This window comes from Bremia lactucae, linkage group LG18 (assembly GCF_004359215.1).
Source record: "Bremia lactucae strain SF5 linkage group LG18, whole genome shotgun sequence".
NCBI lineage: Eukaryota > Oomycota > Peronosporomycetes > Peronosporales > Peronosporaceae > Bremia > Bremia lactucae.
The window spans coordinates 1,111,811-1,128,624 of NC_090627.1; the positions used below are offsets into that span (position 1 = coordinate 1,111,811).

Genomic DNA, 16,814 nt, shown 5'->3' on the forward strand with positions numbered 1-16,814 from the left:
TGCCATCTTTGGTTTCTAAGCTACTTGGTCTTCTTTTGAACCTTCAAACGTTTCAGTTGATTCTTTTGCGTCTTTGGCGTCTGTTTATTCTGTCGCATCGTTGGCAATTCCCGTTCAATCCCGCCGTGCGCAGTATGGCGCGAGTACACTAGTCCCGCGCAAGTCACTGCAACCATTGTAAAGCTCACAAACGCAATCACAAACCCCAGTACGGCTGCATAGACGTCCGCCGTGAGTATGGAAAAGTGGCTCATTCCGCGCAGAAACAAAGTCACAGTAGTTGAATTCAATTCCGCACCAAGTCGGAATCCACCAAGATCTGGCAGCGCGTTAGGATCCGGTAAGAGCGTCAACGATGCTGGAGGAATCGATACATCTGGTACAAATTGTTCAAGTACCCATTTGAAACACTTTGAAATCCCAAGAGATGTACCCATGTGTTTACAATAGAGCAAAGCCGATGTTAAGAGCACACCTACGGGTGCGAGGTATTGCAATGCAATAATTGGGACATAATTAAATTGAAGCCGTACTTTGTTTTGCAAGACCGCCCCATTAACAAGACCTGGACGACATACAAGGGACGTCATGAAAGCACGAGGTTCCAATAGAAACGTCTGAATATACAGCCGGAAACAGAGCAAGCGTACGAGACACGCAAAAAGCACCACGTCGATCCGTAGCGACTGGAATTGCGATTCAGTGAGGCTATACCAGCTCCAAATGTCGCGCGACATCGCACGAGTGAGTCCTAGGACATCGGACTCAAGACAATCACGCGTTAAAGCTCGAGGAGAGCATTTTACGAGCTCGAATGGCACGAGGAAGTGACTTGAAAGACATGGGATCCACAAGACGCTTAGTAGCATTGGAAACACACTATTCAAGTGAAGAAATGCCTTTTGAAGGACCGAGACTTGTTTGTCTTGAATCATTGCCGAGTACATGCGAGCGAATCGAAATGACGGGAGGAATGTTGTGCATGTAAAGACAGCAGCAAGACAAGTTAATGACACATAAAGCGATACTTTGGGGACCTCGATAAATGGTGATAGACGCACGAGATCCGCGTCTGTAAAGCCCACGGCACGAAGAAGAAGTATCACGCGGTTGCTTGGTACAGGAGCGACTGCTTCCACGTTAAAATCAAACAAACCTTTGGGCGCGAATAGGAGGAATCCAGATAGAATAAAGCCTAGAAACCCGATTGCGAGACCGAGGCGAGCCTCGTACCCTGCCCATCCTTGTGCAAAATTGAGCTGTAATGGGAAATACAGCGCTACAAGAAGCGCCGACACAAGGCCATACGTTATTACGTCAGCGTGGTCGGTGGCTTCCGGGGTTACCCATGGGGTTACGAAGGTTAGGATACTGCCAATGAAGCTTCCAATCGTCGCGGACGAGACGAGGACCACGAACATTTCATAAAGCTCGTAAAAGAGCGTTTGATTAAATACACCATGCTCGGTCTTGGCCACTCGAATGTAAAAAATTTCCATCTTCTCGGCTGCACTAAGCGGCTGGGCGACGGCTGTTTTGCTGCCTTTTGACACTGGCTGGCCATTAAGTGTCGCAATGAGCTCGTCTTCAGGGGGTAAGAAGAATGTGAGATTATTTACGAGCCATGTTGCGATGCTAAAGTAAGAGCGCAGCCGCAGTTGCACGAACACCAAGAGAATGCCGACCAGCAGCTCCGGATTGAAGAGCCCCATTTGCCAAGTGACCAAAATGTGTGGGTCACACGAATTGCGTGGGTACGACATAACCACGTTTTGTAACCACGTTCGAACAGAGAGAGGGTATGGAGGTGCGAGTACGGCAATGGTCATCGATGACCGAGGATGCGCCACTAGAACTCGCAGACGAGTCTCAGATTGTAGTCGTAACCCCTGGAGAGGTTATTAGTACCGATACAGGCGCGTTCTTGCGTGGCCATGGAACGTATTTAAGTCGACAGAATGAGTTAGTGGCTAGCGTCGCCGGGGTTGTGGAAAAAGTAAACCAACTTATTACTGTGCGTCCGCTAGTATCGCGTTATATTGGTGAAGTAGGTGATATTGTAGTCGGACGCGTAACAGACGTTGCGAGTAAACGCTGGAAAGTCGATGTGAATGGCCAACAGGACGCGAGTTTAATGCTAAGCTCCATGACGCTACCTGGAGGTGCGCAACGTCGGCGCACGTATGCAGATCAACTGCAAATGCGTGCATTTTTCGTCGAGAACGATCTGATTTCGGCCGAGATACAAGAAGTCCGTTATGATGGCTCGCTTAGTTTACATACCCGCAGTTTACGCTACGGGAAGCTCGAGAATGGCCAATTTGTGGCCGTAGCGGCCCCTCTTGTTAAAAGAATGAAACAACACATGGCTACACTACCGGGTATTGGTGTTGACGTGATTCTTGGCACGAATGGATACATTTGGGTGTCAAGAACCATGGCCGACGTTGGAGGCGAGGACACGGCGAGCAATATGGAAACGCGCGTAGAAATACTTACGGCCAAGAGACAGCTCCATGCAGTGACGCCGATGAGTGTGGAAGACCGCCGAAAGATTGCACGCGTTGCGCAGGCATTGCTTCGCCTTAATGAACAGTTTCGGATGATTACGCCAGACACTATCATGGCGACATACGAATTATTGGAATCACAGGGTAAATGAAAATAATATTGCAGTTTACGGATGTGAAAGTGATTTATTTTAGTTTTTCAAAATATCGGGAGAACTTACACAGAATAGGACACTTTTTATCGGAAATTTGCAGAATAGGATTTTTTTATTCACAGGATACTTTTTAGTCTTTTTGATCTGAGCCTCGCGAGCAAGCAAGGAAGTCCCCTAACGTTCCCCCTCGCAATCTCGGAAGATCATCCCCAAGACATCTTCACTCGAAATTCCCTTCTTCCATAGGAATCTCAACCAAACTGTCATGCCACCTACCATCACTCCCGACATGCCAGCACGAGAGAACTATCCTTTGCTTCCATGGATGAAGCAGTGATGACCATTCGATCACAGGCAGCAAAAAATAACTTCATCTTCAAAGTCTCCGACAAAAGCAAAATCAGAGCCAACCTCAAGTGTCCAGGCGACGATTGTCCTGCATATGCCTGCATATCCTTCCACAGAAAAAACATGGTGGCCTCATTCACACAAGTCAACGAATTCTACACCGTTGACACCTATCGCGCAACATACAACCGTCCATACGTTCCAGTCTTAATCATGAATCTCTCTTTGTCACCACTTTTACCACCAAAGGTATCTCGGCCTCGGGGACGACCTGTTTAGAGGCGCAAGGAAAGCGGTTCTCAGCAGAAAGCAATGAATGGAAAACCCTGCAAGACATGTGGACAGATTGGGCACAATAGGAGAACTTGTCGGGAAGCTCATATGTGATCACTAAGGAGGAGGGCAGCAGTTTGTTCCCTCTTAGAGTTGGCGAAAACAAAAAGTGTCCTATCCTGTGAATAAAATGAGTGTACTACTCTGCGAATTTCCGAATAAAGTGTCCTGATCTGTGCAAATTGTTGATGTAGGACATTTGTAACCGCTCAATCGTCATGATGACGTTTGATTGTAATCGTTTTGCAACGGACTCAGAAGGTGATACTACAGCAATCGTTTATATGAAGAAAGAAACGACTAAGGTGGTGTAGAAGCACTACAAAGGAGTGGCTGATTGCATGTGTAAGTTTTATTAGGACTTATATACTTTCCAATTTACTTCCTGACTTCAAGTTGTCTTCTCTGTCATAACATATTTTAAGGTTATGAGCCCAAATACGGTGGGAGTGAACGATATCCTCAACGAAGACAACTACTTCGTATGGGAGTTTAACGCGCGAATGAAGCTCGCCAAAAAGGGGCTGTTGGTGCACATCGACGCGACGAAGGCACCGTGTGAAGATTACGCTAGCGCATCTTTATGGAAAGTCAACGAAATGGAGGCCTTCGCAAACGTGTGTACGATGATCAACCCAAGTCTTCAGTCCATGGTTCGAAATGCAGAGACCTCTGCAGAAGCGTGGGGAATTTTGAAGAGCTTCTTTCTTCGCAGAAGCATTCATAATCGGGTGCAAATGCGTCGACAATTGCACGAATTCAAGATGCGCAAGGGAGGAAGTGTAATGGAACACTCTCTAAAGTTTGATGAGCTGTGTATGTCACTGCAAACCATCGGTGACGAGGTCGCGCACGATGAGCGGATCGTGATTCTGCTTGGAAGCTTGTCTGATGAATACGATCAGATCCTCAAGATTATCGAGAGCACGAGGGACATTAATTTGTTACAAACCAAGGAGGTGCTTTGTCGTGAATACGAAGGCATTGCTCGAAAGGAAAAGAGCGAAATCGCATTGAAAGCTACATGAAATTTCAAGAGCAAGAGTTTTCGGTCGAAGGAAACAAGAAACAAGTTTACTGGGACGTGTTTTATATGCGGCAGAAATGGACACAAGAAACAAGATTGCTGGAAGAATCCAGACAAGAAGAAAAGCTCTGAGCAAGCGTTCACTGTGGGCGAACATAGCTCTGAAGGCTGGCTACTCGATAGCGGTGCGAGTAGTCATATGTGCCCATACCAAGATGAGTTCGTGAAAATTAGATCGCTTAATAAGTCTGTTGGAATTTTGATTGCGAATGGAGAAGCAGTTTTGGCTGCTGGAGTTGGGACAATTCGGGTCATGTTATAGAATAAGAAACCAATGCGTATTGAAGACGTGTTGTAAGTTCCAGAGCTGGATCGTCGTCTCCTTTCAGTACCTGCATTGTCTGCAAAAGGGTTACATGTCACTTTTCAGAACAAAATGTGAGATCAGTAATGGTCAAGAAGTGGTGACTCAAGTGGCTTAAAAGGGTAAATTGTTTGTGTTGGAGAGTGATACATTGGAATTTGCAAATGCGAGTGAAGAGGTTGGCGATGGAGCCAACCTATGAGTTCGAGTGCATGGCACGCAAGGCTAGGAAATTTGCCGTTGAAGGCAATGAAAACCCTTGACAAGTGTGTTGAAGAATTTAAGATGCAAGTTTCGCCTAATGTTGATCATGATCAAGACGAAATATGCGAAGGGTGTGTGACAGGCAAGTCGTCAGTCAAGCCGTTTCCGAAGTCTAAGTGCGGTGAAGTTAAGACTACTTCACTGCTCCAAATTATTCATAGCGGAGTAATGGGACCAATGGAGACCAAGGCGCAAGGAGGAGTAAGATTCATGGTGGCATTTTTGGATGATAATTCACGCTATGTGGTCGTATACTATATTGCACACAAGTCAAATGTGGTGGATAAGTTCATCGAGTACAAGTCGATGATGAAAAACCTGTAAAGTACCAAGATCAAGTGTATTCGCGCCGACAATGCTGGCGAGTACATGAACAAGCGATTTGAAGAAGTATGTCGGAAAGCTGGAATGTTGCACCAAGCTTCCAGAAACATATTCGCCACAGCAAAATGGACTGGCTGAAAGACTAAATCGAACACTGACAGAGCGAGCAAGATCGATGCTAAATTACATGGGCTGAAGCGATGAGTTTTGCAGTATGCGTGACTAATCGAGGCACGAGCGCCTCTCACCCAACCAAGACCCCATTTGAAATGTATTTTGGAACCAAGCCAGATCTGTCGCACATGCGAGTGTTTGGTGCATAAGGTTACGCATATATTGCAAAACCAAAACGTCTAATGTTGGACAAAAAGGCAGTTTGATGCATGTTTTTGGGCTTTTCACACAATGTAAAGGGATATTGTGTCTGGAATTTTGAGTCTGATCGCCTGGAGATCACGCGATCAGTGACTTTACAAGAGTTGCCAAAAGATATACAGAATGGAGATATACAGGTTACTACACGTGTGGATCATGACAATGATGACGATGCAGATGTTTTTCAACGTGATTTCTCTATATTGCAATCATATCAATTTGATGGTCAAAATGCCCCGCTCGCGTTACCATCATCGAACTATAAAGATTAAGCTTTGGTTCCAGTCAGGACGTTGACTGTACATGGTACATCGCGCAGTGAGGAGCAAGAGGCTCGGGCCTCAAAGAGATATCGAATTGAGTATGAGCAAGCAAATGCATCACTCGAAACTCCATCTACATACCAAGATGCAATGGCGTCTCCTCAATCCAAGATGTGGAGTGATGCGGTCAAGGTCGAACTGAAGGCACTGGATAACAAAATGACATGGACTGTAGTGGAGAATTCTCCAAACAAAAAGGTGATTGGAACCAAATGAACTTTTGCGAAAAGTCGACTGCAACAAACGGAATTTGTTATCGAAGCAAGCCTGGTGACCTGAAGCTGAGTGCATTTAGTGCTGCAGATTGGGGAAGTGACGAAGACAGTCGACGTTCGACATCTGGAGTCATGGTGATGGTCAATGACTCTCCAGTCATATTCAAGTTGAAACTTCAGAACAGTGTATCACTAAGTACTGCTGAAGCTGAATGTGTGGCACCTTCGTTATGCATTCAAGAAATTTTGCGGTCAAAGAATTTATTGATGGAAATGAAGGTCAAGACTGACGCTCCAGTGGTTGTGTATATAGACAACCAGAGTGCGATTGCTATTGCGAAGAACGAAGGATATCAAAGTCGAGCAAAACACATTGATATTCGCTATCATTTTGTTCGCGACCAAGTCAAGGCCAAGGTCATTCAGCTGGAGTATATTGAAACCAAGTCACAGCTCGCCGATTTTTTCTAACTAAGCCAATTTCGACCAACAAGTTCCAATTTCTCGTGGCAAAGTCAAACGTTGGAGACTTCTAGTCGAGGAGGAGTGCTGATGTTGGGCATTTTGTAAACGCTCAAAAGTCATGATGACCTTTGATTGTAATCGTTTTGCAACGGACACAGAAAGTAAAACTACAGCAATCGGTTATATGAAAAAAGAAACGACTAAGGTGAGATTTTGTAGTGCTTCTACAAAGGAGTGGCTGATTGCATGTGTAAGTTTTCTAAAGACAAATATACTTTCCAATTTGCTTCCTGACTACAAGTTGACTTCTCTGCTATAATATATCTACAAATGTCTCATATATCTTTCCTCGAAGCAAATGTACCAACATGGCAAGTTTTGCGTATGAACACGTGTTACTTGCGTAGCGGCACATTAGAATTATTTAGCGCCAGATTAATAGACAGACTGCACACCAGTTTCCATTAAGGTGCCTTAAAGCCAATCAGCTTTTTAAGGAAAATGGTAATGTTACACAAAACCATTAAGTACAGTTCGTGTACTAGAAGGTCGTCAATAATTTATGTAAAGTCGTTCGACCTGCCACTTGGATGTGAAACCCACTTGGTAGCACCGTCTCTCTGAGCGTGTCTGTGAGGATGAGCCTCAATATCGGTTGGGCTCATTTCCCCCACCTCTCCGAACACCATCGAGAGGTGGCAAAGCACTTGGCGCAGGGACTTGGCGAGCAAGCCCTGGCCAGACTCTTGGGCAGTCCTCCTGAGCAACATTTTGCTTAGTTGGAGCAGTTTGAGGCGTTCGTGCTCGGACAGCGAAGGGCCGCGTCCGTGGCACAGAGCCATGCTGCGGGCGGAGTCCGTCACCAATGACTCAGGATGAGCTTAGGCAAGTGCAGGCTTGTAGCGAGGGTCTCAACAGGATGCTCTCTACCCGGTCGCATCAACCGAGGCCCATTCGGATGGACCCGCCCAAGTTCGATGGAACTGCAGCGCACACGATTGTCCACTCGCTACTAGCTGGTGAGCAATACGAGGTGGCGCAGCTCATCGAGGACGACACTCGGATGGTGTCGCACGCCATGTCGCATTTGCGCGGTAAGGCCTCAGAGTGGGCTTACTCGGCGCTTATGGCAAACGTTAAGGCGTTCCCTTCATAGGCGATTTTTAAACAAAGATTCGCGCAATGTATCAGCCGGCACACAACGAAGTGTTGCATCAGACGGGCTTCTTTGGAGCGTGACAGGCGAAGCGATCCCTGCAAGAATATGTGCAGGAGCTGTGCTCGCTGTCAGCGTCCTTTAGTGTGGGTCCGATACCGGAACACATTATGGTGCCCACGTTGATGAACGGACTGCGGCACAGCCCATCGCGACAGGCCCTTGTTAGAAGGGTGCTGTAGACGATGTAGGAGGCAATCCAAATTGTCTTGGCTAACAAATTGTCTTCGTTGAAGAGCACTTCTATAACAGTACCTCAGCGACTGCTTGGTATAAGCCGTCGGCCGAGAGGTCAGATGCCACTCGCATGGAGTTGGGCATTGCAGACGTTGTCTATTTTAAATGCGGCATGCGCGGCCATATGATGGCCTGCTGGGGCTAAGACGCCCAGCTAGTGGAATCCCTACCCGAAGAGTGATGACTAGAATCGTGTGAGACGCGTGAGTTCTGCATCGATCACTGAGGGTTCAGGAAATGCAGGAGCGCTATGGGAACGAAATGCCCTACTGACGCGGACTCTGAAGCTACATAAAGTTCAGTGTTATGGAACAAATGGGTAGCATATAGTTGCGCGCTACGATAGCAGCCACGCTCTTCTTTAACACACACCTTCAGGCACAGTGAGGTAGCTGGTGGGTGCCTAAGCAACTTCATCCAAAGAACTAAGTACCTTAATACGTGTGCCGGTAATCCGGCTTCACGTGCGCACTTGCTAATTAGGAAGTAGTTTTGAGACTGATTTATACTCAATTGATTTAAATATAATTACTTTTAAGCACTCAATAGATGCCATCTCTGTTGATGTGCACCCATACGTGGCGAGCGTATAATCTAAACACCTCGGCTTACGGATGACGCTATGTGAATGCACCTATGTGCATCACACCTGTACCGATGGGTGGCCAAGTAAATTCACGCCCGCGAACAGTGTCAGCGCAGAAAATCTGCACCGTCCAGCAGTACGTCATTGAAGTCGCTGCGAACTCCAACGGATTGTTGGAAGTCGGTCAGTCTGGACTTCATGTTTGGCATGCCGCCTGACCACAAGTATCAGACAGGCTCGTCATCTTTGTGGACAGACTGAGCAAAATGATTCATTTAGCACCATGTAGCACCATGATCACAGGCAAGGAGGCAACTCTCTTGCTTTGAATCATGTTTACCGACTATACGGGATGCCTGACTCCATAGGATCGGACCGGGATTTACGCCTCACATCGGGTTTTTGGCGTCAGATGTTTGAGCTGCTGGGTAGCAAGCTGCACATGTCTACAGCCGATCATCCCCAGACCGATGGCCACATGGAACGTGGCAATTGGGTCGTGGCGGATGTATTGCGCACGGTAGCGACTCCCAAAGAATGGAGCAAACAATTGCCCTTCGTGGATGTCGCTATAAATAATAGTGTCTACGCCAGTACAGGTGATACACCGTTTCATATAAACAGACTGGGCCATCCTCGGACGCCAGTCTCGTTTGTGCGCAACCCGAGTCTTAGTAGGAGGGCCCTCACTACACTCGGTGCGAAAGAGGGACACAGTTTCGACAATATGACGATGATTCGCGAGGGTATCATCTCATTAACAGAAATTTGTTCTAGTAACCCTGCCGGTTTGACATTGGTCAGTATGGAGTCACGGCAAGGCATACCTGTGCTCCTAAATAATTACGATGTTGCGTTATTTACAACTTTGTACTATGACGGACCTCTCGGCGGCGTCATAGGCGAATTTGATGCTAATACGTGTAGCAAGGATCAACGCATTGGGGATGAGCCATCACACGTAAGTCCGTGACGCGATGGCAAGCGCACAGGACAAGCAAAAACAATATGCGGACCAAAATGGTCGCAAAGACAATGAAAGCTTTAAAATGGGAGAAAAAGTACGATTAAGAACTGCTCCCTACCAAAAAATGCAGTTTCTATACTACTCGGAGGTACTGGGAAGTTATTGCCGCGTTTCATCGGGCCGTTTACGGTGGTAGAAGAGGTTGGGGACCTAAGCTATAGGTTCACCATTCCTCCGTATATGAAGACGCACCCCGCATCTTGCGCGGGTCGTCTGAAACGGAATATTGACTCAGAAGAGATCACATATCCCATCTGTCTAAAGAGACCGATGGTGACGTCTAATGCGAGTCGAGAGTCGATCTGGTGAGGGAGACGAGGAAGAAAAAAACTTCCAGCCGAATGACCCCTCCGACCATGATACGGACTATCTCGCTTGTAAAGCGGATCCCTCAGCATCAATCTTTCTAAAGGGTCCAGCCGAAGTTCAGCCTTTGGTAACCCTGGCGATCTTTCGCGCGAAAATCGTGAAGATCCTACGTCAGTCCGCGAGACTTGACTTTCGGGATCCCCGATCCGTCGATCGGCAGCGCTCAGCGCCTGCGGCTGAACGGACAAAGGTAAGGCAGCCGCGAGTAGCTGGGCGGATTCGCCACTCCTATCGGGTGCCGCCTGCACTGATGTATGCGGGCTTAAATCAACGCTTCCTGCTCCATGAGGCAAAGGTGTCGGATTCTCTTCCTAATGAAGTATGTACCCGAAGCGTTTCGACTTTTGGGAGCCGATCGTTACCCTATGTATTGATGTACCCGACTCGGTGTCTGCCTATGAAAAGGAGCACCAGCTGAAGCCTCTTCGCTAATCTCAAATGGACTAGTAGAAGTAGCGTAGTGAGAAGAAACAGCGGTTACGGTACCGCCCATGATTTATTCCACACGCAAGCGAGCGGAATTAATTCGCTGCGTCTGCTGCTTCATCGCATCGTAATGCGGATGGAAGCGGCGCAGAAACATCGCTTCGTATTGGTCGGTTGATCCATTTTATTACAACACGATCGGGATCGGGGAAACACGTCCAAGTGATTCCCCGTGAGCCTTCCACGAACTATAGATGCCAAATTAATCATTTGCATCTAGAGTAGCGCGCTCTAGGAGCGATGCACTCGTTCCATCGAGAGAAGGCCATTCGAATGGAGGTGGTATCGGTGGTATGCCATCAGGTACATAGCCGCGTTCGAAACGTCTGAATTGTGACACCGACTAAACACGTTCACATGCCGTCGGTGGAGCTTTAAGCTTAGGCTCTTCTGCGTTAGACCCATTGTGTATGATGGTTTGAACCACCCTTCCAAACTGAGAAGCAGCTGCACTTATGGGCAGCGCTCTCATGAATGGTCGCTGTGCTAGCTAGCACATACGACGAGACAGTTGCTTTGTTAACGATAGGCAAGTTGATCCATGTTAGGAGCATGGGTGAAGTTTGGATGGGCAATAAAGCGCCATCATCCTTATTTCTTAGCTCGCTGAACTATGAGGTGGTGGTAGCGGTGTCAACTTATTTAAGTGAACAATACGCGACGAATCTACATCCTCATTTTGAAAGTGGAATGGATATGTAAGTCTAGTTAGCGCGATAGTAGCAGTAGCTGTCGGCGTTGGAAACGAGACATTAGGCAACGGCTGCGTTTTATCGCTGCGCGTGCGCTTCGTGCGTGGTTGTGTGGGTGTCTTTGTAGACGACCCGTCAGCTTTGTTCCTTTTAGGTGGCATGTCAGGCACCGTGTGATGACAAGAATGTACAAACAGTGGTCGCTGAGAGTGGTTGAGAGGACTGAAAATCGGCGCGTAAAGCAGCTCGCTATCCCTTTTCCTCACATTGACGATTTTACAGAATGTGAAATTCTTTCTTAAAGAGGGGTGTTGTAACGGGCTACAGTTGCCTTAATGTTACACGAATCCATTAAGTACACTATGTCTACTTAATGGGATGGTCAATTATTTTATGTAAAGTAATTAGACCTGCCGCTTGGGTGTGGTGCACAAAGTGACTCATCCTTGTGTTTCCGATGCACATAAGTGTATTCACATTGGAAGGGTTGACGTCTAGCATCATCCGGAAGCCGAGGGTTTTCAGATATTACGCTCGCCATGTAGGGGTGCACCACAACAGAGGTGGCATCTCTATTGATTAGTTAAAATATTCAATTCGATTAAATATAAATCAGTCTTAAAAACTACTTCCTAGTTAACAAGTGCTTTCGTGAAGCCGGGTAATCGCTATCGTGAGACACTTTAGTAGAGTACTAAGTGCATTGGGTAATGTCACTTAGGCATCCACCAACTACATCACTGCACGTGAGAGAAGATGGTCAAGCCGCTTTCTCACTTTTCCTGAAGGTGTTTGTTAAAGTAGAGCGTGGCTTCTGTCGTAGCGTTTGCCTACAATGTGAAACCCACATCTAAGATGTCATTAAAATGAAACCTTATCGCGCCAAAATGCCTTGGAGGCAGCTTTTAAATGGTGGGATCTCTGCATGCAAATGTAAGTAACACTCACGGCCTTCCAGGGACTAAAATTCACTTCATGATTGGGGTGGCGATCCTAGCCTTTAAGAATTTGAAACTCTTTGGTCACAAACAGTGAGATTTTTGAGGTTAAAGTGATGTACATGACTACCTGTAAATGGGCACCTTTACTGATAACAGTACTAGACAACCTGCACTGATAACAGTGAAGGTGAGGTACGTCGATACTTCACTTACACTGATGTGCAGAGAAAGGTTAAAAGTTGCTTAAAAGTCTTAGATACTATCGGTGAATAGTAAGGCTCTAGTAGAAGGAAAAAGTAGAGCTGTACTTATATATTAAGTTCCCACGTAAAATCTTCTATCTCCTAGATTTATAAATTAATATCACGCTATGTGTAGCGCGTCCTTGGGCACCGCACAATCATGTCTAGTAACGATTGGCGAGATTGATTAATACTTAATCAACTAATCAACAGAATTGTTGTCTTGTTGTCTCAACATTAACAAATTTGGTAGTATTGGAGGTAAAAAGTTATAATGATTAAACAGTAATAGTTTCATACTTCGTTATTATTTTCTTCTTATAGTGGTGTAACGGGGTGTCCTCGTTACACCGTACCCGAGTTATAATAGAATCCTTGATTCAGGCGTGCCGAGTAATTATGCCGAACACCCAGCATTAACCAAAAGGACAGAGGCAATGAAGCCAATTACTCAATTATTTTGATAGTGTCACGACTATTATGGTACGCAAAGACCGAATCACATCTTTGGTATGCCCTGGCTTCAATTAAGCAAGATTCTCGCAATATGAAGACAAAGGTATCCTTACACAACGATAGCTTGACATAACGTTCTGGTTTACCGTGTGCTAGAAGGTGACGGATCAATCGAGACACAAAATAGTTCCACTGATGCATTCAGCACCCCCAGTGGCCTGATATGGGGATACATTCGATGCGGCAAGAGATAAATGCTTCAGCGACATTTAATTCAAGCGAATAGTGAATGATTTGGTTCGAATTAGAGGTGATAGGTACTGACAAGCTATGATGCATAGTCAAGCCGAGGCTGTACGGCAGCTCGAACAGAGCTTTGCTCGTGTGTTCGAGCGCATGAGAGCTGATAAAATATATGCCCATGTTACAAATTGTGTCGTTGAAGGTGGAGAGGTCTCATTCCTAGAAACTTATTAGGCAGGCAAGGATCCACGGAAGTCTGAATCAAAGCAAATGTCCAATCAGGTAGGGCCTACATAAGTGGTTTAGATTGCTCAATCCCGTCGTTTGAAATGGCCGATGTAGCGCGCCCGCTATAATTGCATTCATTAAAACAAATTGCACCATGAGGGCGATAAACCAAATCCTATTTTTGGTAATGAACATGATATCGGATTATCTTACAAAAATATGCCTTCCGTAGCGTCGCCTCCTCTAAAGTCTTGGCTTGCTAATATTAATTGATTGGCTGCAACGGATGTGTGGAAGGAAAATCCGTTGCAGCAATCAATTCATATTCATCTAGCCGTGAACGATTAGGATCTGAATCACTAAAGTCAGCGTCCAAGTATTTATGTGAGGTTTGTTAGCAATTATAGAATTGTAGCATCATCCTCGTAAGTTTCATCAACACCAGATATGATTCTGGAGGGCTAGTCAAGACATCTATATTCAAGTTGTGAGTCGCCGCTGTACATAATACAATTCTCACTTGGGATTAAGTACCAAGCATTGTAACTATTCGAAGGCCCTTGTATTATTTTCAAATTATGTTACATTTCCGGCTGGATGTCTTATGAGTGCTTCGCTTGAATTATAGTTTCCATAAAATTTAGCTTGAAATGGCCCAGATCCCCCAAGCAGATTAAGTGCGTACGGGTTTAAAGCTGAAACTTCACTCACTTCTATGTTCTGGTGACCATTAGTGTTATCAACATCTATTGGCTGCAACTTGTTCTAACACGTTGGTCTTACAATAACAGCTTCACCATCATAATCGTCATCCATTAAATTATTACGTTGCTAGTGGCTAGTGTTATCGTGAGCAAACACTATACTTCGATTGTAGCGGAGCTACCTCGCTCATTAAGTCAGTAAAAGACATAAAATCAAAGAGTCACTTGGTTTATAGAATTAATAAGGTGACAACTCAAAAAAATGTACAAGCTCGTAGAGTTTAATGAAATCTAGTCCAAGGGACTCGGTGGTTCGCAGACCCAAGCGGCAACTAAAACCCAATAATATATACCTTTGAAAAGCTAATATTCTCACTGATCGAAGTGCTATTCATAGGAAGGCACGACATGCTGCTTATATAAAGAGGAGAGCTGAACTTTATTTATGTTTTATGTGCGAGAACCCTGCCTTGATTTCCTTAGACAAGTTTGGCCACCAGATATCTATCTGGTGGCTGTCAAGCGGGTTACCCATAATAAAATAAATCTTAATGATGATACCTATTTTGAAAGAAAAAGGGTGCTTACCCATAATGTAAATCGTATCACATTAACGGATTAACAGCCAAAGTGTACCCTTTACACCATCCCCCTATCAGACTGCTGACACCAAGCGTCGGCATTCATCTTCCTCTTGGACGAAACAGCAAACTTACGGTTGTGCGTACACTTGTCTAATGACATCTAAGCGTCGGAGTTGGCTGTTCGCACATAAGTTTGATGAAAGGCAACATCGTACGCTACAAGGCTCGTTTAGACATTTTGGAATGTTCACAGTCCAGTGCCTTCGCTTTCATGCGCAGACAAGCGAGCTTAACTTGCGTCCGCTTCTTCAAAAAGTGATCAGTGACTTTCAAAGACAATTGCTAAGATTATTATGAACAGTGAGGCGTTCTCTTCATTGGCGATCTTTAAGACAGATATTCGTGCCATGCACGATCCGCTGACCGAAGAAGTGTTGCTAAAGGCGCGCATCTTTGGAGCGCAAACTTCGAAGCGTTCTCTGCATGAATATGAGCAGGAGATGCGCTGGCTGCCGGCAAGTGTAATTGAGGGTCCAATACTAGAGCACAATAAGGTGCTTACGTTCATGAACGGGCTGTCCGCATGGACCATCGTGACAAACCCTATCTAGAAAGATGCCGTCGACGATGGACGAGGCAATCCAAGTTGTCTTAATTATTGAGTAATCCTTCAAAAGTGCTTCGGCGAAAGCTTGATTTAAACCCTCAGCTTAATTACTGGAAGCCACATGTATGGTTTTGGGCAACGCTGACATTGTCTGTTTCATGTTCGGCAAGTGTGTCCATGTGATGGTTCGCTGCTATGCCCGAGTAGCTGCTGGTGATAAGACGCCCAGCCGGAAGGCTCCCTACATAATATGCGATAACACGAACCTGCAGACACAACGAATGACTGCGCATCGACCACTGACGGTGCGGGAAAAGCAAAAGCGCAGTAGGTGCGAAAGCCCTTCTGACGCGGACTCTGAAGTTCGGAGGTTTTGAACCAATTGGTAGCATAGTCCCTGTGGATCCGAAAGTTTGGAACTCAACTCTGCTAGTCTATCGCGCTCGAGTATGAGGCTATGATTGCGTAATGATCCTTCTCGTGAATCCCGGTGCATCACAGAACTTTGTAAGATTCGCGTTCTAGAACAGAGACCAGCAAATTATCAGTCGCTTTGGCAAGATGACACGCGAGAAGAGGCGACCGGTCGCTTAGCGAACGTGCGCTCGTGACATCGAAGAATGCTCAAGATAAACTTGCCTTCAACTTAGCAATTCTTCTTTTCGAGAAAAACCTACAGTGCTAGGTATGGTTAGTCTGTAAGATCTCAACTTAGACATGCCATGGTTGGCAATGGACCAACCATGGAGACTAGCGCTTACATTTATCTGCAAGCATTACACAAGACATGGGAGAGGGTGTGCTCCTGTGCGAGGCCTATGCAACTGATGCCGTGTTCAACACAGTCGAGGGTATATTGATAGTATGTCAAACGTCACTAGGTTCAACCTAGAGCTTAGAGGCTTGTGTAGTTAAAAGTGTTTCGACAGGAAGTCAGTGACACAAGTTCCAAACCAGCTCGGGTTTAGTGAATAGGACGATGACAAGTAGTCATGTGTCCAATGGTCTTGCAAAAAGCCGAGAGCCTGTGGCAGTTGATAGGGTTCTGACAAGAATCCAAGCGTGAAAATAAGTCGACATAGATCTGGTGCATTTAGAAGTGGTGCATTAGCCGAGAGAGAAACGACACCGACTTCCACGTCAAAGGTCGTGGAGACTCGGAAAATGAGTACACGACAAATGTGGTGGACGATTATTGGCCCGTCAAAATGGGTATTTTTTATATAAGTCCCGATCCAAGAGGACGGACCTTCGAACGAGATGTTCAAGGCCGTCAAAGACAAGATGGCGGAGGCATCCTTTGTTGAGGTGCTCTAGCATGTCTTGGTATCTCAGCAGCGAATAGTAAATCTCTCAAACATGACATGGGATTTGCTCCTGTCCAAACTATAGGAACAAAAAGTTTCACGAGAAGTTGCACAGTTCCAGAAGAGAATCTGGTGGACTGTTGCTCCTCGTCCACAATGGACGAAATTGTCTCAAATACCGACAAG

At 45.9% G+C, this 16,814-nt stretch overlaps 1 protein-coding gene across 1 annotated transcript; it reads right to left on the reverse strand.

Moving 5' to 3' along the window:
- Positions 1 to 20: 20 nt before the first annotated feature.
- Positions 21 to 1,829, reverse strand: CCR75_001614 (uncharacterized protein; the record flags this gene model as incomplete). The annotated part of the gene is made up of 1 exon (XM_067959716.1): positions 21 to 1,829. One exon carries the CDS (start codon positions 1,827 to 1,829, stop codon positions 21 to 23), a length of 1,809 nt encoding a protein of 602 aa, XP_067819776.1.
- Positions 1,830 to 16,814: the final 14,985 nt, after the last annotated feature.